We start from the raw sequence: 18,437 nt of genomic DNA on the forward strand, positions 1-18,437 counted from the left end.
CGTTCATTATGCGGGGTAAAATATTGAGCGATTCTTTTTCCGCGGTCACCACTAAAAAAGTTGCAGTTTCGCCCGAAAGGCGAGCCATCAATTGCAATAGCAAATGCGTACACAGCTACACGAAGTAAGGATAATAGTTTTATCGGCCGTATAAACTAGCAAACATTCGCTAACCACGTAAATTAACAAGCATGATTTCAGCACGTACAGGCAAACATGAACACATCACACTCGATGACAGCGGACACTCGCTGTCAAAACGTCGGCTTGAGGAAGCGTGGCAGCAGCAGTGAGCGAAGTGACCTTCGTGCTGTGTACTGCTTCAATGCAAACTGAGCGGTGAGAACGGAGCACACACAAAGGTATAAGCCGCCGTCGCACTGCTAGACTCAACCCCCGATGCAGATCGCTTTCAAGATAAGGCGCGCACGGCCGTGCAATATACAGTTGCTGCACTGCCCCCCCTGCCTCCCCTCCCCCGGCGCCATGCACGCGACGAAATACCGCGTGTTTCCTCCCCACTTTCCTCCCTCGAACGCGGTAGATTGAGGCGCGATTGTCGGCGCCGACGGCAAAAATGCACCTGGAGTGTTCATATAATTGCTATCTCAATAAAAGTAGGAGACACACGGTACAATACGGCGTCCGATACAATCGTACCCATCGGACGCCATCCCTGACGCCGAATTGTGCCGTGCCTCTACTACTTCACGGCAGCAAGTTCAGGGTGCGTTCATTATGCGAGGAAAAAAAAAAACACACTTCTTGATTGGAAAAGTGGGGGGTGCGTTCATTACGCAAGTGCGTCCATTATGTGAGTAAATACAGTACATGCACAATTTATTAATGGTACATGCACAATTTATTAATGATTGTTTACCTTTAAATGCAGCACACAAGGAGCACTTAACTTCGAACAGCAGTGACTGACAACATTGTTTACAGATCAGTGACTTTACCAGCAACTCTGCTGCCGCTGATATCAACTGGTTCAGGAACTTGTCTGAATAAACTAACTCAAAGCAGTTACGCTTCTGGTATATATGGCATCTTGTGCTGCTACAAGGGGGTGGCATACGTACCATCACAATTTTTTAACAGCAGAGCTGTTTATGCCAAGCGTAATCTGTCTGTCGCAAACAAAAAATGTGGGCTGATCCTGGCGGCAGTGCAGAAAGGGCTCAAGCGCAATGGCACATACCCCTGTGAACTAGCGAAGCTGAGCCTGGCTAACTCTAGCTAAGCATGGTTGGGACTACTTAAGCTTAATCAGTCATCGATAACCAATCAATAGCTAATCAATAATCATCATTAAGTTCCGGGAAATGCTGCAAATGACTTGGTAGTGCTTAGCCTAGCCCACAGTGTAAGATATACAGTTAAACCTGCTTATAACGAACCTCCATATAACGAATTCCTGGACATAATGAATTTTTTTCTATTCCCTGCCGTTACTCCATAGAAGCACATGTATTTGAGACCTCTACGTAACGAAGTGGCAGCAGGAGACCCCCTCGAAATAACGAATTTTCCCCGCCGATAACCTAGAGATTTTGCCCCAAATTTTGTCGTTTTTGCACAAACAGCAACCGGAAGCACCTTCTCCGCCGCGACGGAATACGAAGCGGCGGCGTCACGCTTGGCACGCTCGAATTCATGGCGACTGCGAGGCAAGAGCGAGTGCACATGTGCGTGCGTGCGAGCGTGCGCGAGGCGGGCCTGCATCCCTCGACCTAGCGATCTTGCCACCGCGGGCGTGACCTTTCCCCCTCCCTTCATTCAAACCTGATCCCACCACTTGCTGCAGCTGGTCTAGCCCACCAAGCCGGCACTCTCCTTTTTCAGTTGATGTTGCCAAAAGATAAAAAAAAGTTTTTTTTTTTCAACGTGCTGGCAGCGCCACTCTTTGGTTACTGCGCAAGTCTCTGCGCTTCACTTCACTAACCTGACACTAGATGACACTATATGACGCTACAACATATTCGTGTCGCTCGCTCTTCGTTTCCGACGCCTCGCGCTTGTGCGAAACGACACGCGTCCACGCATCCAATACCTGGTGTGACATTCCAAATTCTCTTTATAACGAAGTTTTTCGGGAATTTGTCAATTTCATTATATCCAGGGTTAACTGTATACTCTTTAGGTGAGGACACTCGCGAGACGCGATTGACCAGATAAAGTACCAAAGGCGCGCGCCGATCGGTCTGGTGACGGCAGCGGATACCTATCGGCGGTACGACGCAACTTCAAAACAGAAAACTTTTTATTGGTTTAATCTCCCGTTGGTATAGCAACCGGCGCTTCGCGGGAAATCTGAAATGATTGAGTGACGTGCGAAAGTAGGTCACCGGGGAGAGGGGAGAACGTGGAGAAGAGGGCATGAGCGCGTTGCTTGTCCGCGCGAGCTCTCGCCTGCGTTCTAATTGAAGTTGCGTCGTTCCGCCGATAGGTATCTGCTGCCGTCACCGGCCCGATAGTGCCGTTGATACTTTATCTGGTCGATCGCGTCTAGCAAGCAAGCCGAGAAGTGTCCCCACCTAAAGAGTATATATCTTACACCGTGGCCTAGCCCAAAAGCCAGGACTAGCTAGGTGCCCATCAGCTCCGCTGTCTCTTTAGCATGGCGCCTCCAGTGCAAGCTACGCTAAGTTTTTTAAATGCATTCTCTGCAATCTTCTGCAACCCCATCTTTCAACAGCATTACTACATTTTTGCGAACAGAGTTTATTTTTTGACAAACTTCACGCAACGTTTGTAAAATAGCTGAATAAGCCCAAATTCGGAAACTTAAAAAAAAAACACACACACACACAGGAGAACCGGCAGATGCGCGCATGCAGGCAAAAATTATGTTTCTTTTTGCTTGTGAATAAGTATTATGTTGTATGGAAGATTGACCAAAAAATTTTGATTTAGCTAAGTTCTCAGTCTAATGAAATAATTCATGGGGCCGGTAGACTTCAAATTGAAGTTTAACTGTATCCCAACTTATGTTTCAGTCAAGTTGTGTGAAAAGAGGAAGAAATTTTAACTGTTTAAACACTTTGTTGCACCTTGGATAGGGCTCTTATTATTTTTAATTTGTAATGACCACTTTGCAAAGGTGAGAATAGAGTCCGTCCAAGTAAGAAACGTACACTTGTGAGCAAAAGTATATAGACCACGGGAGCGCGTGCCAAACTGCATCGACGCACCACCTTCTGATGCGGTGCCGGCTGTCGAGAGCGGCGCTCGAGCAGCGGTGCAGACGCGCATCCTATTATATCTGACAGCCTGGCATGTTGCTTTCCTTGTTGACGTACGCTTCTTGTCGACTAAAAGTTAAATGGGCCGCCGCCTGTGCCGCTACCTCTGCTCCGTCATATCTCCGCAGCTATTTCACTGATTGGCTCCGGCATTGCTGGCTCGCGCGTCTTTTGTGCATTGCATTTCTTCAGTTAATGCGTGGCCTACCGACTTCTCTCGCAACTTTTGATGACTCGAGCAGAATGCTTGGTTCTTCCTGCAGCGTGGTGCCATTGGAAGCGCTTCCAATAGGGCCATTTTTTTTTACCTACACTGGCTACAGTAGTTTAGCTGGTATAAGAAGTCGCCATTTTTTTACTTGGTGTAGAAAAGTGTAGCTCCGCCCACCTACACGAAGCAATTTTTTATAGCTGTAGTGTAGCATGAAAACTACTTTCTACACTGCGGTTTCGATGAGTGTAGGCAGCAGGCAACAAACAAGCAGGCTGGCATTACAAACACGTGGCGCCATTCTGTCTGTGACTGTCAGCGCTGATATAGTGACGATAGTGAATATTCGCTGCAAAACGGTAGCGAAGTGCCAGCGTGACCAGGTGTCACGCTGGCACTTTGCATTCACGATATATTTCGCTGCAGTTTGTCTAGGATGTTGATGAAAGGAAACTCATACATTGGTGTTTATGTTCAGGCAAGGGCATATACACAGCCAGTAAGTGCGAAGTCAGGCGAAGTGCGGAGTCGGGCCCTTTTTGTCTGCTGATGCAGAAGTCGACGTGCAGTCTGCTCTAATTGGCTACAGCCCAGCAAGCCAAGTGCAGCACACAATGTCATAGCCTCTGCCGGCACTACACTCGTCTACATCAGACTGCACGAAGTGTAGGTAAAAAAATAGCCCTACTATTTGCTGCAGATGTGCTGCTGCTACTTTCATACATTAAAGTGTTGATACACTGTTGCAATCCTTTTGGATGAGAAAGGGCACCGATTGGGAAACCACGACTGAATAAGCGGCAGCAAATATGGGAAGCGCTTCTGCTAACATAAGGCTGCAGCACCGCAGTAAGAGGTAAGGCATTCTGTGCGAGTCAGCAACAGGCGCAAGAGCAGGCAGTTGGCTGCGCAATAACCGAAAAAATGTGATGCAATGAACACACAAGCCATGGCTCATAACGCCGCCACTCAGTGAAACAGCGACATAGATGTGCTGCACAGGCACATCTATGGGCTGGCTGCCAACGGGCTGGCTGCCCGTTGAACGTTTAGTCAGCGTAGCTCATTAAGAGAACCGAGAACCAACATGACATGCTGGCAGATATGATGGGCCACGCAAGCACACTGCCGCTCGAGGGCTAGTCTCGACAGTAGGCACCGTGCCGGAAGATGGCGCTTCGATGCAGTTTGGCAAGCACTCCCGGGGTCCATATACTTTTGCTTTTTGAAAACTTATGGAATGACCAACTGTAATCTGTGCTATCTAACCATGTAGGTTAACTATGCATTGTAGACCAACCTGCATGAGGCAGCTTCAGCTTATTTTGCGTGCAGAAGCAGTTCATTAGTGACCTACATTAAAACACAAAATCACCTAGCACACATTATTAAAGAAGCTTCTGCTATACATGTCCACATGGAGTGGACATTAAGAACTGACAATATTTAAAATGTAGCCCCTAGAACTGGGACTCCTAACAAGCATGCACAAACCCTGTAATATGCTGAATATGACATGTGAACTGCCTGTAACAGCCCAATGAACGTCCATGCAAAATAGTATTTTTCTGTTTGCTCAAAGGAGAAAACATACATGTACACGTCCATGCACGCACACTAGTTGGTCTGAGTCATTACATGTGTAGTGCACCTACATGTGTAATGCACAAAAACCAACCTAAAAACAAGTATAACCCCAAAGTTCAAAATGCCCAGAAACACACCTTTGCAGGTTTCTCCTGCATCTTCTTCCTCATTTCTGTAGAGAACAGTACATAAGCTGACCGGACTCCTTTGGGTCTGTCCAATTCTTTCAGTTTCTAAAAATATGAAGGGATGATGTTACAGATTATACAAAAAATGAAGTTCTTTAGCACCATATACAACAGCAATTTGGGGCATATATACATAAAGAAAATCAGAAAAACATTTCGAACAGGTTTATCAAACAGGTTAATGCCTCCTCCAAAAGAAGTCACCATAACACAAATATGAAATATGCATTCTGTGAAGCAGCAACTCCTTTGTTGCTCATTCACGTCATTGCGGCTGCCTTTCGGTAGCACTTCATGTAGCACCTATCGTGAGCGGTTACATTGTAAACGAGAGTTGATGGCATTTTAAGGGGTGGGACTGCCCAAAGTCATTTTGGAGCAGTTTTTTGAGCAAGCAAAATTGCATTTTGGAGCAGTTTGGAGCAGACAAAATTGCAATTTGGAGCAACTTGGAGCAGAGTAAACTTCATTTAGGAGCAGTTTGGAGCAGGCCAATCTGAATTTTGGTGGAATAATGGAATATGGCAGCGCACTTCGAAACCACGAATAAACCAACACAAAGTGCGTAGTAAAAGCACGCTTTGTAGCTATAGCGTACTAGAATATGGAACAGTAGGTCGAGCGACGGCACGGCGTATGTACTCCTTCCTGTGAAGCCAATAACATCGGTGGTACTACAGTCGAACTATATATTCCAGCGTCGACGCTCATGATGATATCGGAAAATGTTCTCAAATTATGCGGTCCAATGGACGCGCTAACTACTGGGTTACCATATGTCACCGCGGACATAGAGAGCGGCAATTAACCCTGGGCTGGTATAAGGTAAAACTATTCCAATCTGTCTTTATTGCGAATCAATTATATGGACACTCCAGGCACATTTCTGCCGTCGTCGTCGCCGTGATGTTCCGTATAAAGTCAACGGGCAATAACATCGTCGTCGTGCGCCGTATGCTGTATGTGTGAGTGAAAGCCTGCGAGGGTGAGCCGACAATGACAGCTCAGTCTCACACGCGCAAGGGAGGAAATCAGGGAAGAAACGCACAGTCTTTGGTCGCGCGCAAGGCACCGTGGGGGGAGGAAGGGGGGCGTTCTCCGACGTCTGCTGTGTATGGTGCGGCAGCGCGGGCCCTATCTTGGAAGCGATCTGTGATGAAGACAGTGTGCGAGTGTTCATAGCTTCGTGCGCGCTATGTTTTCGCTGCTTAGTTCGCATTGAAGCAAGGCAGCATGAAGGTCAATTCGCTCGCTGCTGCTGCCACGCTTCCTCACTCCAGCATTTAGAAAGCCAGTTTCAGCGGTGAACGAGTGAGACGTGTCCACGTTTACCTGTGCTTGCGACACCATGCTTGTTAATTTAGTTAGTAAGGTATGTTTATAAGTTTATACAGCCGATAAAACTCTATCCTTACTTCGTAAAGCTGTCTACTAATTTGCTATTGCAATTGACGCTTCGCCTTTCGGGTGAAACTGCGACATTTGATTCCAAATTCGCCATTCCGTGATATGTCAAAATGGCTCAAGCCTCGCCCACGTGGCCGTAAAAACAGATTGGAATATTTTTACGGTATACTGGCCCTGGGGACAGAGACGTCTGCCCGCTGAGCCCATTGCAGCGTGCGCCTCCCTAATATCTAGTTCGCTCGCAGTGCACTCAGCTGCTTTTCATTATTTTGCGCCTCAGTTAGGGAGTACCACGCCGCTCGGCCCACTCAACCATATTCTAGTACACTCCAAATACAGCCACCCTGGCCGTTCCGACAGCAGTGACAACAGCCGAGAGTGGCCGCGCGCGTGCCGGCCACTTACCAGAAGTGCCGTAAAGTCCAGTGTTATAACCGCAAAAGTCACTAGAAACTGTACGGGAGGCGCCGTCGCGCCGCCTGCAGAATGTGAACGGCCGCACTCTTTTTCGGAGAAGAATGCACTCGCTGTTCGCGGCCACTGCCAGAGCACATATGCCAAAGCCGTTCTGGAGCAGCGTGGCGCAATTTCGGTAAATTTTCTGTGTTTGGCGCAGTTTGGCGCAGGAATCTGCGTTTGTATCAAAATGGTGCCATTGGCTCAGGAGTCCCACCTCTGCATTTTTCTAAAGAGCTAACGTACAGCTCCCTGCCTACACAATTGCAATTGACGCTATCAATTCCTTCAACTAATCTGATTAATTTGCTTACCTTTTTTGCAGTGCTTAATGCATCCACATTCTCACTGCCATAAACCACTAAGACCACCATCAGTGTGCATGAAAAGCTACCCAGTAAGTGATGTTGAATGATGGCTGAAGAGATTGAATGTAGCAGCCTGCTTCCTACACTTTGAACAATATTTGGTGTTGGTCGAGTTCTATCTGCACTTTTAACTTTTTAGTTTTTGTTCAAGTATTTATTAGAAGTGAAAACTTGGGAAATGAGTAGTGCTAAAAGAATGGAGGCAGATACACAGCGCAACAACATACAGCATTATGGATATATCATCCTTCTTGCACTACTGAGCATAACAGACCAACTAGTCTAATACTGCTGCCTTGGAAAAGTGAAGAGGATCTGCAGCACTCAAAGGGCAATTTCTTGTCAGCTTTGCTTGTAGTCTTTTAATTTACCTTTGCAAATGCAGAGAACCAAAAAGTACAATACTATAGAAAATTATAATCAGCAGAATACACTTTCATTTATGATATGTTAAAGTGTTCTCATGATATATGTACATCAAGCACATTTTTGCTGAAGGCAGGCACATAAATGGTCATGTTAAAACAATACTCAACACACATTGTATATTATGGACATCGGCACTCTTGCTAATGCCAAGCCTGCCTAAGTCAAGAATGAATGAATGAAAACAATATGGTATGGAACATGCCTTTGCATTTCAATAGTCAACACTCTGCATGACAATGGTACTTTTAGTAGGGGAGTGCAAACAGTTGTTTCAGAGACAGAATCGAATACAAATCAAATAGTGCCAGAAGCAAATCAAATGTAGAACATTTTTCCAATAGTGTGCAAATAATGTACAACCTTTTCACTGTCAATATCGAGCAATTTTCACATCCTGGTATTCACAGCATTAAAGGGACCCTGAACCACTTTTTAACGAAGTAGAGAAATGCATTTGAAGTTAAAATAGGCTATTTCAGAAATACTTTGCCACAAAAAGTACTTAAATGCGTTCAGCAGAACCGTAGTTACTGGCAATCAAACAGCCCCGTTACAGTGCTTCCACTCATTCAATGAATTGCACTGTAAAGGCTACAGCGGAGCGGGGCGTACTCACAATGCTCCGTCTACTGAATGTCACCGTGGGGCGCAGTTGAAATCTGATTTTGGATATTCACGTAGACTCCACTACTTCCGATTTTGGCACCTACGATGTGCCAAACGCGGTCGTCCTCAGCGAGTCGCAGTGCGCTCAGCCAGCGGACTCGTCGTGGCATCCCGCGGCTGCAGCAGTATCTACGCTACGTAGCAGACCGCAGCTACATGCAACTGCAGTGCATATGTGCTGCGTTTGCTTTGTGCACGACAGGGCTTGAGTTCCACTTGCGCTCATATGCTCCTGTCTGGCCGTGCTACGTGGTGCGGACCAGCTTTGTCTTGCACCAGCTTGACCGACAGACAGTAGCCAGATCCAACTTGCGCGTTTTGAAGTGGTATCAATAGCTCAATATGAAGAGAAGTCTGCCCAGGCGTCTAAGCAGGAGCGGACAGGACTGAGTGCATGATAGCAAGCATGCGTGTGGTTTGACCTTAACTTTCCTGTGGTTCGAGGCTAGCTGAGTGTTCAAAACTAGTCGAAATTAGCGACACCCGACCGCTATGACACCGATAAGCAGGGTGGCCAAAGTTTAATTCCTACGCGGCTACCCGAGTGTAAGCAGAAGTGTTAAATTAATTAAATTATGGGGCTTTACATCCCAAGCCCACAATCTGATTGTGAGGCACGCGGCAGTGGGGGTCTCCGTTAATTTTGATCACCAAGAATTCTTTAACGTTCACCTAAATCAGAGTACACAAGCATTCTTGCATTTTGCCCCCGTCGATATGCGGCTGCCGCAGTTGGCATTGAACCCCCGACCTCAAGCAATTCCATCGCCACAAAACTACCATGGCGGCTACAGAAGTGTTGGTTTGATGGGCGGCCGCTTCCGTAGTGTTGTCTAGATGTTGCGGTGCTTTAACGGAGCTTTGTGTCTGCACACCCTACGTCAGTTGTCCGCTTGGAAAATTAGCATTGTGTTTATTTTTCTGAAATAGTAGAAACATACCGTAGCATACCTAGAATTTATATTTATCCAGTTTGTCCGCAACTGCTGCCATGTCTAGTAGTAGCGTTTCCTTGCCTTCTTCATCAACTTTTTCCTTTCCCGCCCTCCCCTCGTGTATTCAAGCTTCGAGCGAAGAGTGGCAACATTGTTATTCACCCATTTCGTGACAGCGTTGGCTTTACCCCATTCTCTGTCTCCTCGCCATACCTCCCCTCTGGACTGTTGCGCTATCTACCTCCCCTCTGGACTGTTGCACATTAGTAGAAAAGTAAGTGCTGCAGTTCTGCAATGCTTTAATGGGGAGTCATGGATAATTACAGTAGTCGGAGGGTACACACTCTGAACCACCTCCCGTCACGGCATGCAAGGCAGCGACGGCAGCAGCAGTGGAAAAGTCGAAGAAAGCGGCAAAAAAACCTTCGCTTAACATTACACAGTACATTAAGTTGGAACGTACAAATAGCTATGAATATGGCAAATCTATTCTGCATAAACCCGCAAGGTAGAGGAAGGTTCATGAAAGGAAAAAAAATTGTCTTTTCCCCAGGTTGTAGCAAAAAGCTACAAAAGAAACCTATATGGGTTTCTCAGAAAGAAAGATTCGCCATTGAAGAAAAAATTCGTCCAGGTCTGGAGATCAAACCAGGGACCAACACCTTTCCGGGGCGGTTGCTCTACCATCTGAGCTAACCAGGAGGCTAGCAGATTGCATTAGTCCAGGTTTGATCCGCAAACCAGGACTAATGTTTTCTTCAATATGAAGCTTTCTTTCTGAGAAAACCGTTTGGGTTTCCTTCGTACATACCTTTCTTGCGACAATCTGGGTGAACGATCATTTTTCCCTTTCATATGTATATTTTTGCATTTACAAAATATGAGCCATGCTTTTGTGAAATGAGTTCTGAAATGCTAGAATGTTTGTGTCTTCTATGCCACTGGCCACAAAAATGTGGCAAAGTACTCACATCATTCAACCTCCTTTTGGTGAGCCTTAGCTTCTTGTCCAGTCTGACTTCTTCAAGGGCTTCCTTCTGCTGCTCAGTCAGTTGAGAAGTGTAGGCTGCTTTCTCTTTCTCATACTGCTCAAAGCGTTCCCGAGATATAGCAGCATATTTCTAGAAAAATACCATTAATAACATGGTTAAGAATTTGCAAATTTTTTATACAGACAAATTACCAAGTGCAAGTCAACTTACACTTTTTGTCACATCATCAGCTGCTTTCCATTTTCCTGCGACCAGTTTAATAACTTCAGTAGGTGTGAGGGCTGCCAACAGTCAAAGACACAAGACAAATGATTAATTTCAGCAATATACACGACCACTAGATGGCTTGTAAATTTGCTAAAATGTACATGAACACGAACATGAAGGCAAGGTATCTTTCAAGGACCATAAGCCCACCATGAGCCAGAACTGTAAATGCATGACATAATGCATGTATAGTTTGCTACCAACATAATTTCCAACATACCAAGTTCATTGACTGACTACATATGCAACACACACACACACACACACACACACACACACACACACACACACACACACACACACACACACACACACACATGCACATGAATGCGCAGAACGATGAGAAAAAATATAAGCTTTTATGTTTTGATAACATACAGACATGACAAGCAAGTAAAGTTTCAATTCTCACAATAATATTGAGCAGATCCAACACAAGTGTTGAACGCCACGTGAAGTGAAGCTTTTGTGAAGTGGTTAATTAAATGCTATGCAGCTAAATGCGATGTAAACAACTGTCTTTATTTTCATCCTATCCAGTATGGAATGTTGTATGCTTGTGTACTACACCATTCACAAGCTATACCAAAATGTAAACACCAGTTCATGTGGATGCATACAGTGGATATCGACATGGCGATGTTAGGAGAGCAAAGGCAATGTTTAATGTTAATGAGGGAAGAACGGTGAGGAGAAGTGTATGCAGGGAGAAGATGCATATGTAAATAAATTTAAGACTTCTAAGCCTCTTGTGTCACAATGGCACATGCCCAGTGGACCAAGAATGTGGTAGGCCAAATTTAGAAATTCCAAGAAGCCATTGATTATCAAGTGCTATTCCATTAAGATGTCTGAATGCTTTACCTATGTGCCAACATCATGCATACAGGTTTATTAATTATTTACTGTTTGATTAGGCAGAACAGAGGTCTGCTCAATTTGTTGGTCAAAATTCCATACTATATAAGCCAGAACATCAGGAGGCACATACCCAGTTGCCCAAGTATAACAAAATCAAAGAAGACATTTAATATCATGTGCTGTCCCATCAGTAGATCTGTGTGCTTTAGAAATACCTACGAACCAATATTATATGTACATATATATATATTATTACGCACAACAAAGGTGCACTCAATGGCATCATCACTTGGTCAATCAAGATTTAGTGCTAATATAGACCAGTTTGCTGGAGCTATATATACACATATATATATACGAACGAGAGAAAAAGGGAAACCGAGGGGCTCGATTTTTCTTAATCATGACCATACAAAGCCAACAGACAATGAAGCCAAGGAAAGCAACGGGGAAATTAGCTGCGGCTGAAATTCAAATGTAGAAAACAATGAAGGGAAATGAAAGTGGGCAAAATGATAACTTGGCGCCGGTGCAGCCAAACCCACGTAATGCGGAGGTAGTGGGTTCAGCTCTCACCGGAGGCAAGTTATCTTTTCGCCTACTTTCATTTTGCATTTCTTCATTATTTTCTAAATTTCAATTTCAACCACAGCTATAATTTCCCAATGCCTTCCTTGGCTTCACCGTCTCTTGGCTTTATATATATATATGGACATCGTCTTTACACCGATGATTGTGTTTTATATGAAGTGATTAAATGTTCTGATGATAATTACCGCCTCCAGGAGTCATTTGCTAGGTTTTGCAGTTGGTGCAATACCTGGCAAATGAACATTAATTTTGATAAAACCGTCCTCATGTCCTTCAATAACAAATTTTTTTCTTCTCTTTTTTATTACTTCAATAACCGTGCCGTGGGTAGGGCATCTGAGTATAAGTATCTCGGTGTCATTTTTACGCATACATGTTATGGTCAAAACACATTAATTACATATGTAACAAAGCACTAAGAAAATTAGGTTACCTGCGTCATACACTATCCAACTCTCCAAAAGATACTAAGCTACTGTTATACAACCTTTGTCCATGAAGTTTCGAGACTGATTTTTTTTCTTCTCTAAAAATGATTCCCCAAAACAAATGTTGGTGTGTATGTGTAGCGCCATCTTTTCGGGCTAACCTGAGCTATTTATGTTAATTGCTGAGGCAGCCTCTAGATGGCACTACATGTAGAAAAATACGTTGTCACTAGTCCGTCTGTGCATTCAAAAAATTTAATTATGGGGTTTTACGTGCCAAAACCACGATCTGATTATGAGGCACGCCGTAGTGGGGGACTCCAGAAATTTAGACCACCTGGGGTTCTTTAACGTGCACCTAAATCTAAGTACACGGGTGTTTTCGCATTTCACCCCCATCGAAATGTGGCCGCCGTGGCCGGGATTCGATCCCGCGACCACGTGCTCAGCAGCCCAACACCATAGCCACTGAGCAACCACGGCGGGTCGTCAGCGCATTCTACTGAGAGTGAAAGTGGAGAGATGGACGTCCACCTCGAACAGCGTGTAAACATAAAATTCTGTGTGAAGCTTGGCAAGACAGCCACACAGACGTATAAGCTCCCTCGTGACGCTTACGGCAACGAGACATTATCACGGGCGCGAGTTTTCGAGTGGCACAAGAGGTTTATTTCGGGGAGAACGTCGGTGGAAGACGACACAAGGTAGGGGTGCCCTGCAACCTCACGGAATGAAAACAACGTGGCTCGGATCAGGGAGATCGTACAGCAAGACCGCACCATTACAGTCCGCATGCTATCAGATGCTCTCGACATTAGTAAGACAACATGCCACCAAATATTGCATGAGAACTTGGGTAAATGAAAGCTGAATGCCAGACTTGTACCGCACTCCCTCACACAGGACCAGAAGGACACGCGGGCATCAGTGAGCGCTGATTTGCTCTCCGAGGCAGAGAAGGATGCTGCATTCGTCGACAGCATCATTACTGAAGATGAAACATGGTGTTTTCAATACGATCCTCAAACAAAGAGGCAGAGCGCTGAATGGCGGTCCACAAGCTCTCCGGCGTCGAGAAAGGTGTGGTGACAGAAGACCAAAACAAAGACGATGTTGATAGTTTTTTTCGATGCCAGAGGTGTCATACACCATGAGTTCGTCCCACAAGGGCAGACGGTAAATCAGGAGTTTTATATCCGCATGCTCCAACACATGCATGATGCACTGCGATGCCGTCGCCATGACATGGGCAGCTGGACAATGGAGCCTTTCTCCACGATAACGCAAGGCCGCACACTGCTCTCAGCGTGACAAAATTTCGCGCCAAGCACAGCATTAGTGTACTTCCCCATCCACCATGCTTGCCTGACCTCTCCACATGTGATTTTTTCCTGTTTCCTCGTGTGAAGAGAGCCCTAAAAGGTGACTGGATGGGGAGCGTGGACGCCATTCAAGACACCACGACACAGGAGCTGACAGCCCTGCCAAAAGAAGCATTTTCCCAACTGTTTCCAAGACCTCAAGAAGCGTTGGAAGATGTGTATAGACTGCAAGGGAGACCGTTTCGAAGGGGTGCTGCACAAATGATTTCAATGTTAAGCCCAATTTTTTTAGCTGACTCAGTCTCGGAACTTTACGGACAAAGGTTGTATATATACATACACACTTTTGTTGACCTTGTAGCATTGCTGAAATCCTTTACGTTTCAAAGGTAGCCTAAAGAATTTATCTTAACTTACATACATACATACATATATATATATATATATATTGCAAGAGACAAGAGGCTGTCCCTCCGAAGGCCTGCTTTTTCATTTCCACTTATTCCTCTGTCCTCCTTTCTCATTGCCCGCAGTGCCTTGTGCACTTAATCCTTCACAATATATACATATACAGAGGGTGTCCCATGTAACTTGTGCCAAAATTTAAAAACATGAGAATGCCATGTAGCTGGACAGAACCAAAGCAATGTTGTTTGCCATCACTTGGAGCAAGTCATACAATTTTTGTTTTTGCCTAATTACATAATTAGTTATTAATTAAATTATAATCATAGAAAAATTGTAGGCTATCATGAGAAATTCCCGCGCTACGAAAAAAGTTTCTTCCAAGCCTGAAAGAAGCCCGCAAAAAGCACGCGGAAAGTGCCGTGCGACTAGTCACATGGCACTTTTTTTGTGCTTTGTGGGGTTTTTAACTACTTCTGAGGTCTAACTTGAAAAGCATTTCACGGTGTTCAAGCAAATATGTAGTACACATCAACATGCCACTTTTTGAGAACATACACCACCATGCCGTTTCCTTCTCTCCATTGTATGCATTGTGAGGTTGGTTGCATCTAATCATTTATTTTTATACTCTGTCTTTATTTTCAGAAAACACTTTTTATATGTTTTTATTTTTTTGTAGCATCCACTACACGTTGATACTTCCCATCTTATAGTTGATGTGTGTGACTGGTTGATTACTTGTTAAACATACTTGTACAGTAACTGATTATGATGTGCGCTAAAATGTCATTGTTGTAATTATTACGTTATTACTGCAGTTGCACTCACTGTCGATATCTAAGGGCCGTGAGTCCCGTCAAGCACTGCTTTATCTCGCCATGCTCAGTTTTTTGTACAGAAAAACAGAAATAAAAAATTGATAAATTGATTGGATATGGTGTCTGAACTTACAGGACAGATGCTGGTATGCAGATTTGAGTGGCCTATTCCATTGCTTAACTTTGCCAACTGACAATAATATTTTTTTATGAGGTGCCCTCCTTTAGGAATTTAACACGAGTTTTGTAAAGTTGGCTCTTGACGCAATCAAAATACATCAAATTTTACTAGAAAGTCATGGGCCCTAACTAACAATCTCAGCTACCTTGCCGCGTTTAAATAGGTATTTAATAACATAGAACGCTCACGGCACATCCTTTTGGCACTTAAAGACGCGCTTGAAACCGACTTCGCTACTTTCAGGCAGTAGGGATCTAAGAAAACCAGTGCATGCAAACTTACACGGCACTACAGGTGTTATATTATATATTCATAAACAGAAGAGAGAGCCTTGAAGGACTACAGGTGATCATTTACTCTTGTACGTGAAGGTTGAGTTAATGCGACGAACGCTGGTTCAGAACGATGTGTGCGCGCTTACCCGGGTCAGTGCACAACTGCAAGCAGGGCGCAAACCTAGCGCGTATGCAGATACTTCCGAAGCACCCCCACGACCCTTGCGAATCACTGCATTTTCCACACCTGGGTTTTCCTTGAGTACAGCTTTTCTGGCGTCTGCCGCGAAGAGAATGAAGCCAGAAGGAGGCCGCTTCGGCGCTGGTGGTACGGTGCCTGTGCTGCTATGCTTTTGTGTCGCAAATCCTCGAGCAGAATTTTGGGTTAGGCGAGCGCAGCAGCTGGTCGCTCTATACACAATAAAAGATAAATAAAGGGTCAGCTACGTTCAAAGGGCTCAGGCAAAGGCAGAAGACACGCATCAAGCTACCTTGAGCAGACTCGATACTATGAAAGTTAAGCTTGCTCAAGTAGGCAACAAAAGAAAAAGAACGCAGAATTTCTTTTAATTTGCGAACGAGGACTAATGCAATCATATTATAAACTTGTGAGGACACTTAAACACTTTGAGGCGATGCTCATACGTGGGCACGTTAAAGCTACGCTCACGTCATGCAGACTTCAAGTTATCACTAATATCAATAATTAGGAGGGTCATACCCCATGCTACGTCCGACAATTTGCTTATTTGTTAGAAAACCTCTCAGCACAGCCGACATGCTCAGCGCCATTTTTACACCAGTGCCAGTGTTGCCTACTGTAACTTGATGGTTCATTTTTATCGTCGTTTTCAGCCCTCCGTAGTAGTTGGGGCTCTCTAGTGGGGGGCGTTTTCCAAATTTACAGAAATATTCAATGTCAAGCAAGAATAAATGCCTTCAGAATGCAGTGCAACAAATAAGCTATAAGCTGAAGTAGTACTGGAAAAGCATTGTTTCGCGATGCTTCACCAAGCGTGGTGATGGCGGTACAGCCCACCACCATAATTCAGCCCATACTGCGTTTTTAATACTTAAAAAGAAAAAAAAAAGAAAATTATTATGCAGATCCTAAGCACTGTGGGAATCCGTGTAAGCGAAGCTTCCTGTGATTATTGATGGTGAATGTTTAAGTTATTGAGCGCTTGGTGCAATGCAAGAGTGGTGAAGTGATGTTCCTCTTGTGTGCACCACTTATGTTTGGCCGCGTAGAATGAAGTAGGGCTATTTTTAGAGCGGGGGATGAAAAAAGGCAGCGACAGCGAAGAGAGTGCGAGGAGGAAAGCGGAGGAGGAGGTTATGGCGAAAGCGTGAGAGGAAAAGCGTGGTGCCACGAAAACGCGCATTGCGGCGACGATGGCTACGAGATGGCACCAGAGTAGAACCGCCGTGGTAGCTTAGTGGCTATGGTGTTAGGCTGCTAAGCACGAGGTCGCGGGATCAAATCTCGGCTACGGCGGCCGTATTTCGATAGGGGCGAAAGGCGAAAACACCCGTGTACTTAGATTTAGGTGCACTTTAAAGTAACCCCAGGTGGTCCAAATTATTCCGGAGTCCCCCACTACAGCGCGTGCCTCATAATTAAATCGTGATTTTGGCAAGTAAAACCCCATAATAAATTAATTAATGGCGCCAGAGTCGTGCACGTCTGCTTGGACTGCTGTGCTAAGGGAACAACGTTCGAAACCAACCGTCGGACCAACTTGGGTCACTGAGAGGAAGGAAGGAAAATAAGAGGTGAAAGGCAGAGAGGTTAACCAGGTTAAAGGGACACTAAAGTCAAATAAAAAGTCAAGCTTGCTAAAGTGATATAGCAATGCTCTAAGACGTCTAAGGCGTCAATATAATCGCGAACAGAGCTTTAGTAATCGAGAAATTGAGGTAAATGCAGGACATGATCAGAGACTCCCCAGGGACATTCCGGTACTTACCCGGTGACGAAGGCACTCCTAAAAAAAAAAAAAAAAAAAAAAAAAAAAAAATGTCACTATACTCGCGGACAACTTTCTGTGGCAATGAAGGGAAAGGTACAGGCGAGTGGATGCTGCACACGTGTTACCGCGCCAAGTAGTCCGTCAGCGTTTGACAGTGCTTTTGGTTGCTCGGAACAGACGCCGAATCGACGCAGCTTCCACGTGCGACGGTTTAGCGTTTGCCCTGACGCGGAAGGGAAAAGCCGCCAAATGAGCAAACTTTTACTTTCGCTGGTGTGTTCTGTCTTATTTAACTGTTGCTAATAAACTGCTTATGTTTTCTCTTCCCCCGCCTAAACCAACGTGGATTAAAACGCGGAACTCTTTTCATAAGCGCTCTCATTTGTGCGCGCTTTGCCTCCGTAGCTTCCGCTTCATTGCCACAGAAAGTTGTCCCCGAGTATAGTACTCAACCACTCGTATTAAAATATTGTTTCGTTGGATTATAAGACGGAAGAAAATGCTACTTGTCTACTTCTATCAGATTCTTAGAAAAAAAAAAAAAAACCTTTTTGGCGTTACAGTTGATAACCACGCGCGCGGTCAAAAGGTTTCGTTTTCGCTCGACTCTGCGCCGCGCGTTCTTTCGAGTTTCAGAAGTTTCGTTATCGCGTAGTGCTGCGCTGGTGCTGCTGGCTCGCTAAACTCGCAATTGAATTTGCTAGCAGCTTGAGAGTCGCGACGGCACGTCCAGACGGTGACCAGTTTCGTCTCCCGACGTCGCATTGCAGGAGTCCCTGCTGCTTTCGCGCTCGGAAGAGCCGGTGTCGAGGCCGCCGACGTAGTAGGC

The 18,437-nt window shown here is 45.1% G+C and overlaps 1 protein-coding gene across 1 annotated transcript in view; it reads right to left on the bottom strand.

Moving 5' to 3' along the window:
• LOC119436412 (transcription factor A, mitochondrial-like) overlaps positions 1-16,438 on the bottom strand; it is a 35,808-nt gene extending 19,370 nt beyond the window's left edge. Inside the window, exons 1-5 of the mRNA XM_037703254.2 lie at positions 16,357-16,438; positions 15,883-16,046; positions 10,695-10,765; positions 10,464-10,613; positions 5,181-5,276 (exon numbers count right to left, since the gene is read on the bottom strand). Coding sequence (XP_037559182.1) covers positions 5,181-5,276; positions 10,464-10,613; positions 10,695-10,765; positions 15,883-16,046; positions 16,357-16,427 — 552 coding nt within the window. The 5' untranslated portion in view covers positions 16,428-16,438. The remainder of the gene's footprint in view (positions 1-5,180; positions 5,277-10,463; positions 10,614-10,694; positions 10,766-15,882; positions 16,047-16,356) is intronic.
• Positions 16,439-18,437: the final 1,999 nt, after the last annotated feature.

Source organism: Dermacentor silvarum, chromosome 1 (genome assembly GCF_013339745.2).
Source record: "Dermacentor silvarum isolate Dsil-2018 chromosome 1, BIME_Dsil_1.4, whole genome shotgun sequence".
Classification (NCBI taxonomy): domain Eukaryota; kingdom Metazoa; phylum Arthropoda; class Arachnida; order Ixodida; family Ixodidae; genus Dermacentor; species Dermacentor silvarum.